Below are 15154 nucleotides of genomic sequence, written 5' to 3'. Positions count from 1 at the left end.
TACAAGCAATATTCCCAACAGAAGGTACCAAATATTTGAACCCCAACTTTTGAGGACACAAATATGTGTAGTAAAAAACTGTAAAGTGGAAAAAATAGTTCACGTTTTGCGTTTCTATACATTTCAAAGCAAGAGTGCCTAAAAATAAAACTAGTCGAACTGAATACAGTAAGAACAGGGAATGTAGTGAGAATCGTGCAAAAATTCAGATCATGTCATCTGCCTTGAAGATCAGTAAGAGTAACATCGTTGGCAGAACATGTCTTTTGGCTTTGTCCGGAGGAATCTGTGTCTTGGGTTATTTTCCTCACGGTGAACGCAGGTCGCTTTGGACGAGGGAGATCCACAATTTCACTGTTGATCATTGAAATAACGGTTGATATGGAAGGCCTATCTTTTGCCCTTTCTTGTGTACAAAGAAGCCCCACATTTATACACCTTAAAAGCTCAACCTCAATGCATGTCACAGGTATGTTGGGGTCCACTAGTGCTAAAACGTTGTCTTCGTTCCATAACTTCCATGCCTGCAAATTAATCAAGTCAATTTACTATTGGAGTTCCAGTTCACGAAAATAGAATGCAGTCCCAACTTCTATATGAATGAGAGCTTACCAGTTCTAGAAGGCTCGAGCATTGATCTTCCTCGTGAAAACTACTGATCCGTCTTCCGCTTATGATCTCCAGTAATAAGATGCCGAAGCTAAACACGTCTGATTTTTCCGAAAATCGCCCTTCCATTGCGTATTCAGGAGCCATGTAACCACTGCATTCCATCAAACAGGTTCAAATTCCTTATTCTGAGTAGAGAATAAAATCACTAGGAACATCAAAATTAAAGAGGTACTAACTAGGTTCCCACAACTCTTCGTGTATTAGCTTGATTTTCGTTTCCCCCAAATATCCGAGCCATTCCAAAGTCTGAAATTTTTGGATTGAGATCTTCATCCAGCAGGATATTGCCTGCCTTCAAATCTCTATGAATAATCCTTAGTCTAGAGTCCCTATGAAGATAAAGAAGACCTCGACAAATTCCATCAACTATGTTGAACCGTGTTCTCCAATCCAAATGTACTCGTTTAAGTGGATCTGAATAGACATAGAAGTTTAATGCAAAAAATTCATTTTTGCAACTGTAAAAGAGTGAACTGCACAGAAGTTCAAAGCCAAACAAAAAACTTATCGCATCTGCAGCAAGAACAGTCCAATTATGTTCAAATGGCTAACTGTACAAATGAGGCTTTCCGGATGTATGGTATAAATGATAGTTTGAGGAAACATTGAAATAAGCGAAATATTACCAAAAAGAAATGTGTCTAGACTCTTGTTTGGCATGAATTCATAGATTAACATTTTCTCATCTCCTTCAACACAGCATCCGAGAAGTCTGACAAGATTTCGATGTTGGACCTTACAAATGACCACCATTTCGTTCACAAATTCCTGCTGCCCTTGTCCTGAGGCTCTTGATAGCCTCTTGATTGCTATTTCCTGACCGTTTGGTAGTCTCCCCTGTACACAGGGACTAAATGAGCTACTAAAATAAACACGCGCACACACACACCTACATATATAATACTTAACTCTACATGAATAATTATACCTTATATACTGGCCCGAAACCACCCCGTCCTAGCTTATTGGCCTCACCAAAGTTTTCTGTTGCTGCGGCCAATTCTTCAATTTTAAATTTCACGAACTCCTGGAATTCAACTCTGCTCAAGTTCTCTCCAAGCATTTTTTCATTAGAAACCACTAAAGGGGCTTCTCCACCGGACAAATGTTTTGCCTTGCTTTCCTTTACTGCTGATCCAGCAAACAACGTTTGTTGTTTAATCCATGCAAACTCAGATATTTATTGGCAATTCCAAGATTCAACACCTGCATTACTCGTTACCTCGTTTTTTCGCCTTCCTCCTGGCAAACCATATTGTGATGATGACAATGAGTGTTCCTATGATGACTGTAGTTGCTACGATTTCTCTCAGATGTCTCTTTTCATCTGGAGATCAGAACGGAGACATAAACTGATGCCTCAGATTATGTTGATGCTGCTAGTAAGCAACTACTAAACGAATCATTTTGGAACACTTGTTTTATAGCTAATAAGGAGACTAGGTCATAGTCAAGAAGATAGGCAAAATCTGCTCCTTTATCAGGGCTCCATATTAGACCCTGCTCGAGCCTATATTTGAGCGTGCGCATGTGCGTGTGTTGGTTTGTTAATGAAAACCGCCAAGTTTTGAAGAATGAGTCAAGCTGAAGGTATTGATCCATCTAAACATAAGCTGTTTTACCAAATTGATAAGAACCATCATCTAAGAGTAAAGTTAATTTACCAAGTTCTGAGTGGGCCAGCCGAATGTAAAGAGTTGTTCCTCCATCGGAGAACTTCTGCAGGTCAATTAAGTCTCCTCTCCAGTGCATGCAGCCGACACCAGAGTCAAATGCATATGCTACACACGAACAATTAATTGAGCAATTTCCTCGGCAAACATCTTCAAGAGTAGAAAAAAAATGTCCAGAATTTGGCACTTTCATCAGTTCCAGCTTTAAAAATCCATCCTCTTTGCCGGCTGTACTGCTACCATTTGTAGTTCCATTGCACTGCAACAATGATGTCCGGATGCATCCACTGGACCAATTTCCTCTGCTCCATTCCTCAAAGTTTTTAGGCTCAAAGCCTCTCAAGCAGCTACAAATTGGTGATTTCTTGGCATCACAGATTCCAAATGGTCCGCACTGGCCATAGACATCACAATCACTCACCCGAGATGACCAAACAATCCCCCAGGAGCTGCTACTCTGATTAAAATATGGTTGCACCAAATTCCCATTTGATTTCAATAACAAATATGACAAATGAGACGCCTCAGCAAAACTGTAAGTCAGATAGACTGTTCCTTCATGATCGTCCAACAGGTTATACCCATCAATATAGACTGATTGCATCTTAGGTACTCCAATGAATATATTACCATTCCATGGACCACTCCGCCAATACAGAGAACTGCCGTTCAAAATGAAAAGTTCAGGAATGTTTTGTGTACCAAGACTCGCCGAGAAGCTTCCAATTGATGGATCAGAAGCGCTTCTCCAAGATGTTAGTGCCTGCTTCTGATTTGTTCTTGAGCTAGTGATAAGCTTCATTTTTGCTAAGAATGAATCGGTCATGTGCTGGAAACTTTCCCAGAGAGTATCTGGATCATTTGCACTAGAGTTAGAGCTCTGTTTGAGTAAGACAAGGTTCCCAGAATCTAACAACTGAGCTTTTGCATTGTTTACAGAGTTGTTGGGAACATTTGATGACCAAACTAATTCCCTCTTTCCATTCATGACCACAAGATTACCATCATCGGATATCATCACAACACCAGAAGAGTCGAAAATTGGATTCTCCCTGTTCGCTACCCAGAGAACATTATACGTGGGAACATCATCGTACCAAATCCCCACATAGCGATTTGCAGAACCATTAGGGCTAAAGAATCCCATTCTGTAGACACCTCCACTTGATGTTATACTTTCAGGGTCCTGGATAAACTCAGTTGCTGTGATGACATCTCCTCTAATGCAAAATTTAACAACGTAATGAGACATTAGAAAGAGAGAGAACAATCTTGCTTTTCCCAGAAATAGCATGATGAGAACTTGAATCTTTCCTCCTCAGCAACAACCCATAACACGGCACGCTGCCACAGCACCACTGGCTAAGGTAGAGAAAGTGCCAAGAACACCACGAACCTCAAGTGAATTTGAGGACAGAAGATGAAAATCAGAATTCTGCAGAGGAAGGCCTAGTGGTTGAAGGTGATGGCGGTTTCCCACTACAAGAGATACCCACATGGCCTAATCATCATTTACATAGTCCCTGGCTAAGGGACTTAAGGAGCTCCATGAAGAAACCGGTATTGAAGAATCTGATTTTCCTGGCTAATGGCCCCACATCTTATCGCAGAGTTTAAGATTGTGGTCTGGATTATTCGGCATAGGCGTTGCATATTGGATCTCTATCATCTTCACTTAAACCAGTTGTTCTACATATAAAAAAATTTCTTGTTCTTTCTTCTTGGTCATGAGATTCTGCTTAGCGTCTTAAATTTCATTTGAAGTATTGAGCATCTCGAATTTCATAAAGTACATGGATATTAGCATTTGAACTCGTGTAAAATCATATGATTTTTCACAAATTATTCATAGAAAAAAAAAACATTCAGGGGAGAAAAATGTCATTTCAAATAAGCCCCCAAGCATTCCTTCATTGTTAACTCGTGACTCAATAAATTTGGGCCCTTAAGAATTCACCCTCGACTTTTTTTTTTTTTCAAAATTCAAAACATTTGAAACTTTCACGGCTCGCCAATACATGCTGCAGCCTAATTAAATGCAGTAAGACCTCGAGCACCCAAATATAATACTTCGTATCAATGTCAGCTTCCTTAAGTCGGTCGTCTTTCAGACCCAAAAAATAAAGTTGGTCGTCGATAATCTCGGTTAACTACGTCATAAGCTGATTGTTTCTATTAACAATCATTAATTAATGTCGATCGAAAAGGTAAAAGAAATTATTTAGTGTATATTAGATTAAGAAAAAATGTTAGAAAAATTATATCTTGCTCGCATTTCACCCGGGTACCCTTCTGAAAGTACCAACTTTGCCATCTGATGGGTGAACTGCATTGGCCCAAATTACTGTCTTCAAGGAACGCAAAAAACCTCTCATTTCCCCCAAAAACCGCACGTACTGAAACTCTAATCTTTCTCCACCCATTCGTCGTCCCAGTGGCTGCGGCCTACTCGAGCTACGAAAGTCAGTCCCCCAACTTCCAGTCACCACTGCACCTGTCAAGCCATGCCCGAGAGGAGGAGGACGACGACGACCGGGCATCACATTTCTTCCCTCGACTCGTGACAGCTTGTGGGTTGTGTGAGATAAGACTGAGGGACGAAGACTGAGTGGCGGGTCAAGTCGTCTGCACCGAGATCACATCGCCACCGTCCGAACTCTCTCTCCATCCATTCGCACGAGGCGACGACGGAGGGGACTCTCGACTCTTTGGACGCATTCTGGATTGAGTCGTCGCTGTCATTTCGGCGGTGCAAGAAGAGAGACAATGTGCGAACCAAGCTATGTGAGAAGCACTTGAGACTTGAGAGGTTGTCCGTGGCGTCACGCACGGTTTGGGGTCACTGGCCGGTTCACTCGACCCGGATTCGCCGGTTATTGTTGTAAAAGACCCGAGCAATTAGCGAATCAATTCTATTTTAGGTTCTGTCTATTTTTCGGAAAACGAATCTACGTTGCCTCTAAAGATCCTTGCCATTCCAAAGTCTGAAATTTTGGATTGAGCTCTTCATTCAACAGGATATCACTTGCCTTTAGATCTCTATGAATTATCCTTAGTCTTAGAGTCCCCGTGAAGGTTGTAGGGTTCAACAACGAAAAACAACGCAGCGGAATATAGAACCCTTGACAGGATCCATGTGTATATTGAAATCAAAAAGGAATTTCGGTACGTACCTTTTGCAGATCGAAGATAAATCAGCAACTGATTGTGTCTGGATGAGCGCCCCAAGTGTTGCGCCTCTACCGGTATCCACACACACGAACGAAATTCTCCAACGATCCACGTCACTACAAAAAAACTGGATTTTTGCCACGAAAATTTGCGACGAAAAAATTTTCGTTGCAAATTTGCGACAAATTTTCCAACGAAAAGTAAAATTCGTTGGAAATTTCCAACAAAAAAATTTTCGGTAAATAAAATTCGTTGGAAATTTCCAACGAACTATATTTCGTCATAAAATTCGTTGGAAATTTCAACGAAAAAATTTTCATTGGAAAATTAGTTGGAAATTTCCAACGAAACAAAATTCGTTGGAAAATTCGTTGTAAATTTCAACGAATTTTTTCCGTTGGAAATTTCCAACGAATTTTCCAACGAATTACAAAAAACCCGGCATCTTGTTCGGCATTTTTATATTCGTTGGAAAATTTGTTGGAAATTTCCAACGAATTTTCCAACGAATTTTCCAACGAATTTCAATTTTCCGGGCAATTATTTCAGTTTGTGCAATTTTCGTTGGAAAATTCGTTGGAAATTTCCAACGAATTTCAATTTTCGGGCAATTATTTCATTGTATACTATTTTCGTTGGAAAATTCGTTGGTAATTTCCAACGAAAAAAAATTCGTTGGAAATTACCAACGAATTACAAAAAAACCAATACCGTTCGGCATTTTTAAAATTCGTTGGAAAATTCGTTGGAAATTTCCAACGAATTTTCCAACGAATTTCAATTTTTGGGCAATTATTTCATTGTATACAATTTTCGTTGGAAAATTCGTTGGAAATTTCCAACGAAAAAAAAATTTGTTGGAAATTTCCAACGAATTTTCCAACGAATTACAAAAAAAACCGGTACCGTTCGGCATTTTTAAAATTCGTTGGAAAATTCGTTGGAATTTTCCAACGAATTTCAATTTTCCGGGCAATTATTTCAGTTTATACAATTTTCGTTGGAAAATTCGTTGGAAAATTTCCGGGCAATTATTTTAGTGTCTCTCTCTCGCTCGCTCCCTCTGCTCCGCCATGGCCGTCTCCTTCATCTCCTTCCCCCCCAAGCCTCCCTTCTCCGAGTCCCTCTCTCCTCAACTCGGGCGAGTCCATTCGACGCTTGACTCGCTCCACTGTTTCCTCCTCTCTCTCTCTCGGTCTCTCCTTCGCCTTCCACCTTCTCCCAGCCGCCTCCCCGCCGCCCCCCCTCCTCCTCCGACTCGGCTCCCGGTGCCATGGACACCAAGATCGGCATCCAGGGTCATCCGCGACGTCGGCTCCGTCCCCGAAGGCGTCGCTGCGGCCATCCAGGGCCGAGGCCCCGCCATGGCGGTCGGCGCTCCCGACGCCACCATGGGCCGCCCAGACGCCTCGTCGCCGGCGAGGCCGAGGCTCGCCCGGATCTCGGGCGAGCTCGAGCTCCGTCGCCCGAGGCGAGCTCACCCGGATCCGGGCGAGCTCTAGCTCGCCCGGCCATGGCGATATCGGCCCTCGCCATGGCCGGCGAGGCCGCCACCCATCCCGCCTCACCGCCACCGTCCAACCGGCCGATCTCTCTCTTCCTTTCTCGGCCGCGTGAGGCTTTGGAACCGCCGCCAGCTCGCCGGTCCGCGGGCCTCGCCGGCGACGAGCTCGAGCTCGCCCAGATCTGGGCGAGCTCGGCCCTCGTCGGCGACGAGGCTGGCCCTCGCCGCCGGCGAGGGCCATTTTTCGGCCAAAAAAAAAATTTTTGAAATTGAAATTTTTCGACCAAAAAAAAAAATTCGATGGAAAAAAACTTTCCACGATTTTTCGATCAAAAAAAAATTTGTAATTTCCAACGAAAAAAAATTCGTCGGAAAAAAAAATTCGTTTCCAACAAATTTAGTCACGAGTTTTCCAACGAAATTTCCAACGAAAATTGAAATTTTTCGTCGGAAAATTTTCCAACGACCTATTACCAACGAATTTTTTTTCGTTGGAAAATTTGTTGGAAATTCGTTTTCCAACGAATTTTCCAGAATTTTTCGTTGGAAATTTCGTCGGAAAAAATCAATTTTTTTGTAGTGCGTGCTAGCGAAAGATCTTGAAGTTCCTTTTTCTTGAACGCCTTTTGCTTTTCGATACTCTATCGAAAAAAACCCTAGACAGAGAACGATTCTCTATCTATTTATACAGCCTCATTATCTAGCGGAATTAAAAGAAGTGGGCCGGGCTATTTGGGCCCGCCAAACCGTCCACCTTCAATCGTACGTTTAATCGTTATCTCATAACGCGTACGACCGCATAGATAATTTAAATAGGAGAATAAATTAAAATCTACTTCTTAAGTAGATCAAGGCGCATAGACAATATTAAGTCCGTTCGATATTGTGTGCGACCCTGTAGGTTCACTAAACATTAGCAGTGTGCCCAAAACTCTTTTGGCCCACAAGTCATAAGCGGTCTCTAGCAACACATTATGACTACCTAAGTATAGTGAAGATCGGTTTTCCGACACAACCTAATCCACAACTAATATTAAAGTATCAACCTTGATTGATTCTTAGGGCAGACCACTAACAAAGGTACCATAGGCATCGACATATTCCATCAATAATGTTGAACCATCTTCTCCAATCAAGATGCTCGCACTTGAATGGATCTGAAATGACAACATAAGCAAATGCAGAAATTTTGTATCATTATCGTGACTGGGTTAGAGTGAAAAGCACAGAAAGAAGCTCAAATGCAATAAGGCTAATTTCAAATTGTTGCCTTCATTCGAGATTGTGGCCCCAATTGCTTTCCTTCAATTGCCATTTTGTTTTCAGTATCATGAACATTTCTATGCACTTGGTTTCCAGTTGCTTACAACTAATTATACTGATTGACATCCTTCAATCAATTAACAAGGACTGCAGCGTCGAGTAAAATCAGCTATATCTTTCTCACATCAACAGGATTAGTGGAATTTTTTGAGCTAGCCATGTCATTGAATTTATGATATGAGATGAACATTAGTGAACACTTAGGCTATTGCAGATTTGAGGGTATTCCTAGCGTTGCCAAGATTTGGATTCTAATTTGGAACAAATAGATACGTCAAGGAGTAGTGGCAAACATTTGAAGGAGGGGGCTAATTGCAATTCCCCCAACAGTGGAGGGGGGCTGCTCGCAATTTTTCCAGAACTTTATCTAAACCACTGCCTCCTGAGATGAGAAGTAGAAGCATTATTCCCAGCAGAAGGTACCAAATATTTGAACCCCAACTTTTGATGACACAAATATGTGTAGTAAAGAACTGTTACGTGGAAAAAATAGTTCATGGTTTGCGTTTGTATACATTTCCAAGCAAGATTGCCTAAAAAATAAAACTAGTCAAACTCGAAACAGTAAGAACAGGACACAGTGAGAATGGTGCAAAAATTCAAATCACGTCATCTGCCTTGAAGAACGGTAAGAGTAACATCATTGGTAGAAAATGTCTTTTGGCTTTGTCCGGAGGAATCTGTGTCTTTGGTTATTTTCCTTGCGGTGAATGCAGGTCGCTTTGGACGGGGAAGATCCACAATTTCACCGTTGATCATTGAGATAACAGTTGATATGGAAGGCCTATCTTTTGCCCTTTCTTGTGTACAAAGAAGCCCCACATTTATGCACCTTAAAAGCTCAACCTTGAAGCATCTAACAGGAATGTTTGGGTCCACTAGGGCTAGAATATTGTCTTCATTCCACAGCTGCCATGCCTGCAAATTAATCAAGTCAACTTACTATTGGGGTTCCAGTTTATGAGAACACAATGCAGTTCCAACTTCCATATCAATGAGAGCTTACCTGTCCTAGAAGGCTCAAGAATTGATCTTCCTCATAAAAACTAGTGTTCCGTTTTCCACTTATGATCTCCAGTAATAATATTCCGAAGCTAAACACATCTGATTTTTCCGAAAATCGCCCTTCCATTGCGTATTCAGGAGCCATGTAACCACTGCATCATCCATCAAACAGGTTCAAATTCCTTAATCTGAGTAGAGAATAAAATCACTAGGAACGTCGAAAAATAAAGAGCTACTAACTAGGTTCCCACAACTCTTTGTGTATTAGCTTGATTTTCGTTTCCCCCAAATATCCGAGCCATTCCAAAATCCGAAATTTTTGGATTAAGCTCTTCATCCAGCAGGATATTGCTAGCCTTCAAATCTCTATGAATGATCGTTAGTCTGGAGTCCCTATGAAGATAAAGTAGACCTCGACAAATTCCATCAATTATGTTGAACCGTGTTCTCCAATCCAAATGTACTCGTTTAACTGGATCTGAATAGACAATAGAAGTAAAATTCAAAAAGTTCACTTTTTGCAACTGGGAAAGATTGAAATGCACAGAAAGAAGTTCAAAGCCAAACAGAATTGTTGAAGCATCCGCAGCAGGACTGTCCAATCCTGTTTAAATGGCTAACTATACAAATGAGGCTCTCCGGATATAGTGGTATAAATGATAGTTTGAGGCAGCACTGAAAAAGAGAAATATTACCAAAAAGAAATGTGTCTAGACTCTTGTTGGGCATGAATTCATAGATTAACATTTTATCATCTCCTTCAACACAGCATCCGAGCAGTCTAACGAGATTTCGATGTTGGATCTTACAAATGACCACCATTTCGTTCATAAATTCTTGCTGCCCTTGTCCTGATGCTCTCGATAGCCTCTTGATTGCGATTTCCTGACCGTTTGGGAGTGTGCCCTGTACACAGGGACTAAATGAGCCACTAAAATTGACACACACACACTCACACACCCACCCACTCACATATATGATACTTTACATCAATAATTATACCTTATATACTGGCCCAAAACCACCTCGTCCAAGCTTAGTGGCGTCGCCAAAGTTTCCTGTTGCCGCAGCCAATTCTTCAATTTTATACAGCACAAACTCCTGGAATTTAACTCTGCTCAAGTTCTCCCCAAGCATATTTTCCCTAGAAGCCACTAAAGTTGCTTCTCCATTGGATAAACGCTTTTCCTTGCTTTCCTTTACTGCTGTTCCAGACAACGGTCTTTGTTAAATAATCCATGCAAACTCAGAACTTAATGGCATGCCTGGAATAGCTGCATTACTCGTTACCTCTCTTTTTCGCCCTCCTCCTGGCAAACCATATTGTCACTATGACAATGAGTGTTCCTATGATGACTGTAGTTGCTATGATTGCTCTCAGATGTCTCGTTTCACCTGCAGATCAGAACGGAGACATGAACTGATGTCTCAGACCACGTAGAAACACGAAAGATCTCTATTTTTCTCCACCTGTTCGCCGCCTCACGGGCTGCGGGGAATGAAAATGATCAAAGACCATCCCGCGCCGACTTCCTGGGGCCACTGAACCCGTCAAGGCAAGTGGGAGAGGACGAGGAGGAGTCACATCTCAGTGACTTGAATAGAGCATGCAGATTTGAGGGACGAAGATTGAATGGTTGGTCGATCTTTTCGCGCAAGACGACCATGGAGGTACGGAACGAAATGACATGTCGGAGGGGACCCTGCTTTCCGGACGCTTTCCGAATTCAAACTGTCGCTATCATTTTGCCGTGCAAGAAGAGAGACTACGCGTGAAACCAAAGTTTGGGCAATGAAGACATGAGACTTTGGGAGGTTGTCCCGGGCGTAAAGGTCGGGATGGGCGTCGGGTAATTTTGTTTTGTAATTTGTTCGTTACACTGATTGGGTCTCCATGGGGATGGACTAATACCATAAAAATTCCAAAGCGGTTTATTCGTGTCACATTTTCCCTAAATTGATTTCCATGTCTTAGAATATCCTAAACTAATACTCTCGTATCACATTCACCCTTAACTAATTTTCGTGTAATAAAAAATCACAACTGATACGGTTATGTCAAATTTACCCTAAACTAATTTTCGTGTAAGAAAATTGAACGTAAGCTGACGGGATATTGGAGATTGTAGCTAACAGGGATACCAATTTGAGATTTTTTATGACATGAGAATTAGTTTGGATAAATATGGCCAGAGGGTATCAAGTTTAGATTTTTTGTGACACCAATATTAATTTAGGTTAAATATGGCACGAGTGTCCAGACTTGTCCACTTTGCTGTTTGGATAGAATCGGAATTATCTAATATAGCTATTCATAATCTCAAATATATAGATATATAAAAATAAAAACTTTTCAAATTGAGAAATTAGGCATCTAGCTATCTATCTATAGTCACTAGTAATGCTTTTATATAACTAGTGAATTTCTATAATAACCATTCTTCAACATATCAGGAGTTACTATTTAATAATTTCTTTTTTATCATTTAGTAAGTTTTAATGAGAAAAATCTATTACAATATATAGGTAAGCAATATTTTTGTAGACGATTAATAACTTTGCGTGAAAAAAGTATCAATTTTATAAAAATAATTTATGGTTAATATGCTTAAAATTAGGAAAATAAATTTCCTAACCTAAAAAGGGAAAAACATTTTTATTGAAAATTAATTTCCCTGAAAATGTTTTCCTTTGTCATGAAAATTTCTTTGAAATAAGCACACCCTAAGTATGTTTTAAATTAGGTAAAAAGCCACCAAAACTCTCAAACTATGCCCATTGTGACACATTTACCATAAAATTTTTCTATGACATTAAAAACCCTAAAGTATGGCCACTTTAACACATTTACCCAAAACTTTTTCTTGTAACATAAAGAAAAACCCCTCATTTGTACCAATGTGAAATATTTACTCTTCGTCAATATTCTGTCAAATGATTTTTCAATCAAAATAAAAGTCGTTTTTATTTCACCTAAGCCACATAGATACCATGTCAATATCGTTTACTTTCCAGTGTCCATATAGGTAGATTTATAACGTTTTTCATTGCTTGATGAACAGTAAATGTGCCACACAGGTATAAGTTTAGGACTTTTGGTATCACAGAATAAAAAGTTTAAGGTAAATGTATTACATTGGATATAGTTTGGAGTTTTTTATGTTTTTTTCCCTTTATATTATGTTCAATCCGACCTAAAATTTCATCTTGGGCTTCTGATTGTACTAAGTTGGACCGGTGCTGCCCGGTGCTCTATCCACCCACTAGCAAGGGCAAAATAGTCAACTCAATTGTCCTTTCTTCTCCAATTGCACATCAAGAAAATCACAAACTCATTTTCATTTTCACTCTGCCATTGTCACCTATCACTTCACTTCCCCTCATTTTCTGTGGCCCTAACATGTTTTAAAAGAAGAAATCCACAAGAGTGTTCATTTCCATGAAGAAGAATATGCTTTCATTCAACCCTCTTAACCTTTGCAACTGAGATCTTTACCCAGTGTACCACGCTGTGATGCATGCTGCACCTTGCAAGTGCTCCCTATTTTGGTGGTCTTACTGCTAGATTTCAGTAACTTCTATTGACACAAAATGAATGTTGCTCACGTGAACTGAATCTAGGTCACCATATCCCATTTTGCGAGAGCACTGCTCCAACCGGCACTTCATGCTTAATAAGCACCAAACAGTCACCAAGTTACAGAAGTTGGCCTGTTCAATTTTCTTGTTTTGTGTTTAATACATTTGCCAGCACCACTCAACATAAGAATCAACGAACAGTGAACATAGTACTTTTGGATAAAAATAAGAACAGATTACAATAATGTGATAAACCTTCAGCTTTGAGCTTAAGTTTTCAAATATGTCCATTTCGAGGACACTCTTCATCGGCCTATAATAGTGGTGAGAGTAACATTGTTGATAGAACATCCATCTGGGCTAGGTTCCAAGGAATCTGTATCTCCAGTTGTTTGCCTCTCAGTGAACGCAGGTTGATTTGGATCAGGAAGATCCACAATTTCACTGTGGAGCATCGAAATAACAGTTGAAACGGTAGGCCTATCTTTTGCGAGTTCTTGTGTGCAAAGAAGACCCACTTTTACACACCTTTCAACCTCAGTTTCGAAGTATCTGACGGAGAATTTTGGGTCCACTAGTGCTAGAGCATTGTCTTCCTTCCACAAATTCCACGCCTGCCAAAAACTCGAGTCAATTTGCTATAGTTATGTTAGTTTAGTGAAATAAGTCGAGTTCTATGTCAGTAAGCGCTTACGTATCCTAGAAGGCTCAAGGATCGATCTTCCTCAATAATACCAGTGCTCTGTCTTCCAGATACGATCTCTAACAGTATCACGCCGAAACTAAAGACATCTGTTTTTTCCGAAAATCGCCCATCCATTGCATATTCAGGAGCCATGTAACCACTGCGTTTCATCAAACATTTTCAGATTCCATATACTGAGTAGAAAATAAAATCATTAATTACTTCAACATGTAAAGAGGTACTAACTAGGTTCCCACAATTCTTCGCGTATCTTCTTGGTCTTCGTTGCTTCCAAATATCCTAGCTGTTCCAAAGTCAGAAATTTTAGGATTGAGCTCTTCATCCAACAGGATATTACTCGCTTTCAAATCTCTGTGAATTATCCTGAGTCTAGAATCCCGGTGAAGATATAGTAGGCCTCGACAAATTCCATCAATAATGCTGAACCGTCTCTTCCAATCCAGATGTTCCCCTTTGAGAGGATCTGAATAGACAATATAAGTAAATGCATAGTGACAAGTTCAAATTATGCTGAAGATGGCAGTCATGTGCAGGAGGTACAGTCCAATGCACGGCTAAAATTACGAATGAGACATCATTTTCTTTGCTTGGCAAAGAAAAAAGTGGGACTAGAATTAGACAATCTTAAAAGAATTGAAATCTTACCAAAAATAAAAGCGTCTAGACTTTTGTTTGGCATGAACTCATAAACTATCATATTCTCATCTCCTTCAACACAATATCCAAGGACTCTAACAAGATTTCGATGTTGGACCTTGGAAATGACCTCCAATTCATTCATAAACTCCTGGAACCCTTGTCTTGAGGCTTTCGATAGTCTTTTGACTGCTATTTCTTTCCCATTTAACAGTCTCCCCTGCACAAAAGGACTTACTCAGTGGCTGAAATATAAAACAATGTTACTGTCCTCCACACGAAAAATTATTACCCTATATACTGGTCCAAATCCACCCTGTGCTAGCTTATTGGTGTCACTAAAGTTGCTTGTTGCTGCCGCCATTTCTTCCAATTTATATAGCACTACCTCCTGGACATTAACTTTGCCCAAATTCTCTCCAAGCATGTTTCTATCCGAAGCCACTAATGATGCTTCTCTATCCGAAAACTGCATTTCTGTGCTTTTTCTTTCTGCAGATTCCATTAACATATTAAGTAATTCAGTCCATGCAGCGGGCATTTGCATGGATAGCAAGACCGAATGACCACAAAACTGATTACCTTGTATTTTCTTCCACCTTCTCCAGCAAAAGCATATAGCAATAACGAAAATGACTATTCCCACAATCACAGCAGTTGCTATAATTGCTGTCAGATCTCTCTTGTCACCTGCGGACCAGAAAAAAAGGCATAAACTGTGTCTCAGACTCTGGTGCCTCTGTATAAGCAGCTACCAACAAAAAGCATTTTATGAACCCTTGTTCAACAGAGAACAGTTAATAGCACAGAAAGAACCATAGCTAAAATTAGACTTGGCAGATAAAAGCCAAAAAGCACTTTAAATCCATATAATTCTTTTTTCTT

At 40.4% G+C, this 15154-nt stretch overlaps 2 protein-coding genes across 2 annotated transcripts; both read right to left on the bottom strand.

Annotated features, from left to right (window-relative positions):
* Positions 1-11: 11 nt before the first annotated feature.
* Positions 12-10512, bottom strand: LOC115661548 (G-type lectin S-receptor-like serine/threonine-protein kinase At1g11300). The gene is made up of 13 exons (XM_056303732.1): positions 10351-10512; positions 10044-10254; positions 9589-9826; positions 9350-9500; positions 8971-9261; positions 8105-8177; positions 2337-3659; positions 1895-1999; positions 1601-1803; positions 1299-1509; positions 849-1086; positions 613-763; positions 12-524 (listed from the first exon to the last, which is right to left on the bottom strand). Exons 1-13 carry the CDS (start codon positions 10483-10485, stop codon positions 216-218), a joined length of 3639 nt encoding a protein of 1212 aa, XP_056159707.1. The 5' UTR covers positions 10486-10512; the 3' UTR covers positions 12-215.
* A 2720-nt stretch (positions 10513-13232) lies between these two features.
* Positions 13233-14954, bottom strand: LOC115661552 (G-type lectin S-receptor-like serine/threonine-protein kinase At1g11330). The gene is made up of 6 exons (XM_030583798.2): positions 14852-14954; positions 14562-14761; positions 14279-14489; positions 13859-14096; positions 13622-13772; positions 13233-13541 (listed from the first exon to the last, which is right to left on the bottom strand). The coding sequence occupies exons 2-6, from the start codon at positions 14742-14744 to the stop codon at positions 13233-13235; spliced, it is 1092 nt and encodes a 363-aa protein (XP_030439658.1). The 5' UTR covers positions 14745-14761; positions 14852-14954.
* Between the last annotated feature and the right edge of the window lie 200 nt (positions 14955-15154).

Source organism: Syzygium oleosum, unplaced genomic scaffold (assembly GCF_021117445.2).
Source record: "Syzygium oleosum isolate NSW1041296 unplaced genomic scaffold, Sole_v2.1 Sole_v2.29, whole genome shotgun sequence".
NCBI classification, from domain to species: Eukaryota; Viridiplantae; Streptophyta; class Magnoliopsida; order Myrtales; family Myrtaceae; genus Syzygium; species Syzygium oleosum.
The sequence above is the reverse complement of the archived record's forward strand: the minus strand, read 5'-3'. Positions and strand labels throughout refer to the sequence as shown.

Excerpts from the sequence above, each read along its gene's own strand:
- LOC115661552 (XM_030583798.2), bottom strand. The coding sequence starts at position 14,744 with ATGCAGTTTTCGGATAGAGAAGCATCATTAGTGGCTTCGGATAGAAAC. Across the intron at positions 14,097-14,278 it reads TCTAGACGCTTTTATTTTTG|ATCCTCTCAAAGGGGAACAT; the intron begins GTAAGATTTCAA and ends TTGTCTATTCAG. Across the intron at positions 13,773-13,858 it reads CGAAGAATTGTGGGAACCTA|TGGTTACATGGCTCCTGAAT; the intron begins GTTAGTACCTCT and ends GATGAAACGCAG.
- LOC115661548 (XM_056303732.1), bottom strand. The coding sequence starts at position 10,485 with ATGCTTGGGGAGAACTTGAGCAGAGTTAAATTCCAGGAGTTTGTGCTG. Across the intron at positions 3,660-8,104 it reads GGAATATGTCGATGCCTATG|GAAAGATTCAAGTTCTCATC; the intron begins GTACCTTTGTTA and ends GTTGCTGAGGAG. Across the intron at positions 1,087-1,298 it reads TCTAGACACATTTCTTTTTG|ATCCACTTAAACGAGTACAT; the intron begins GTAATATTTCGC and ends ATGTCTATTCAG.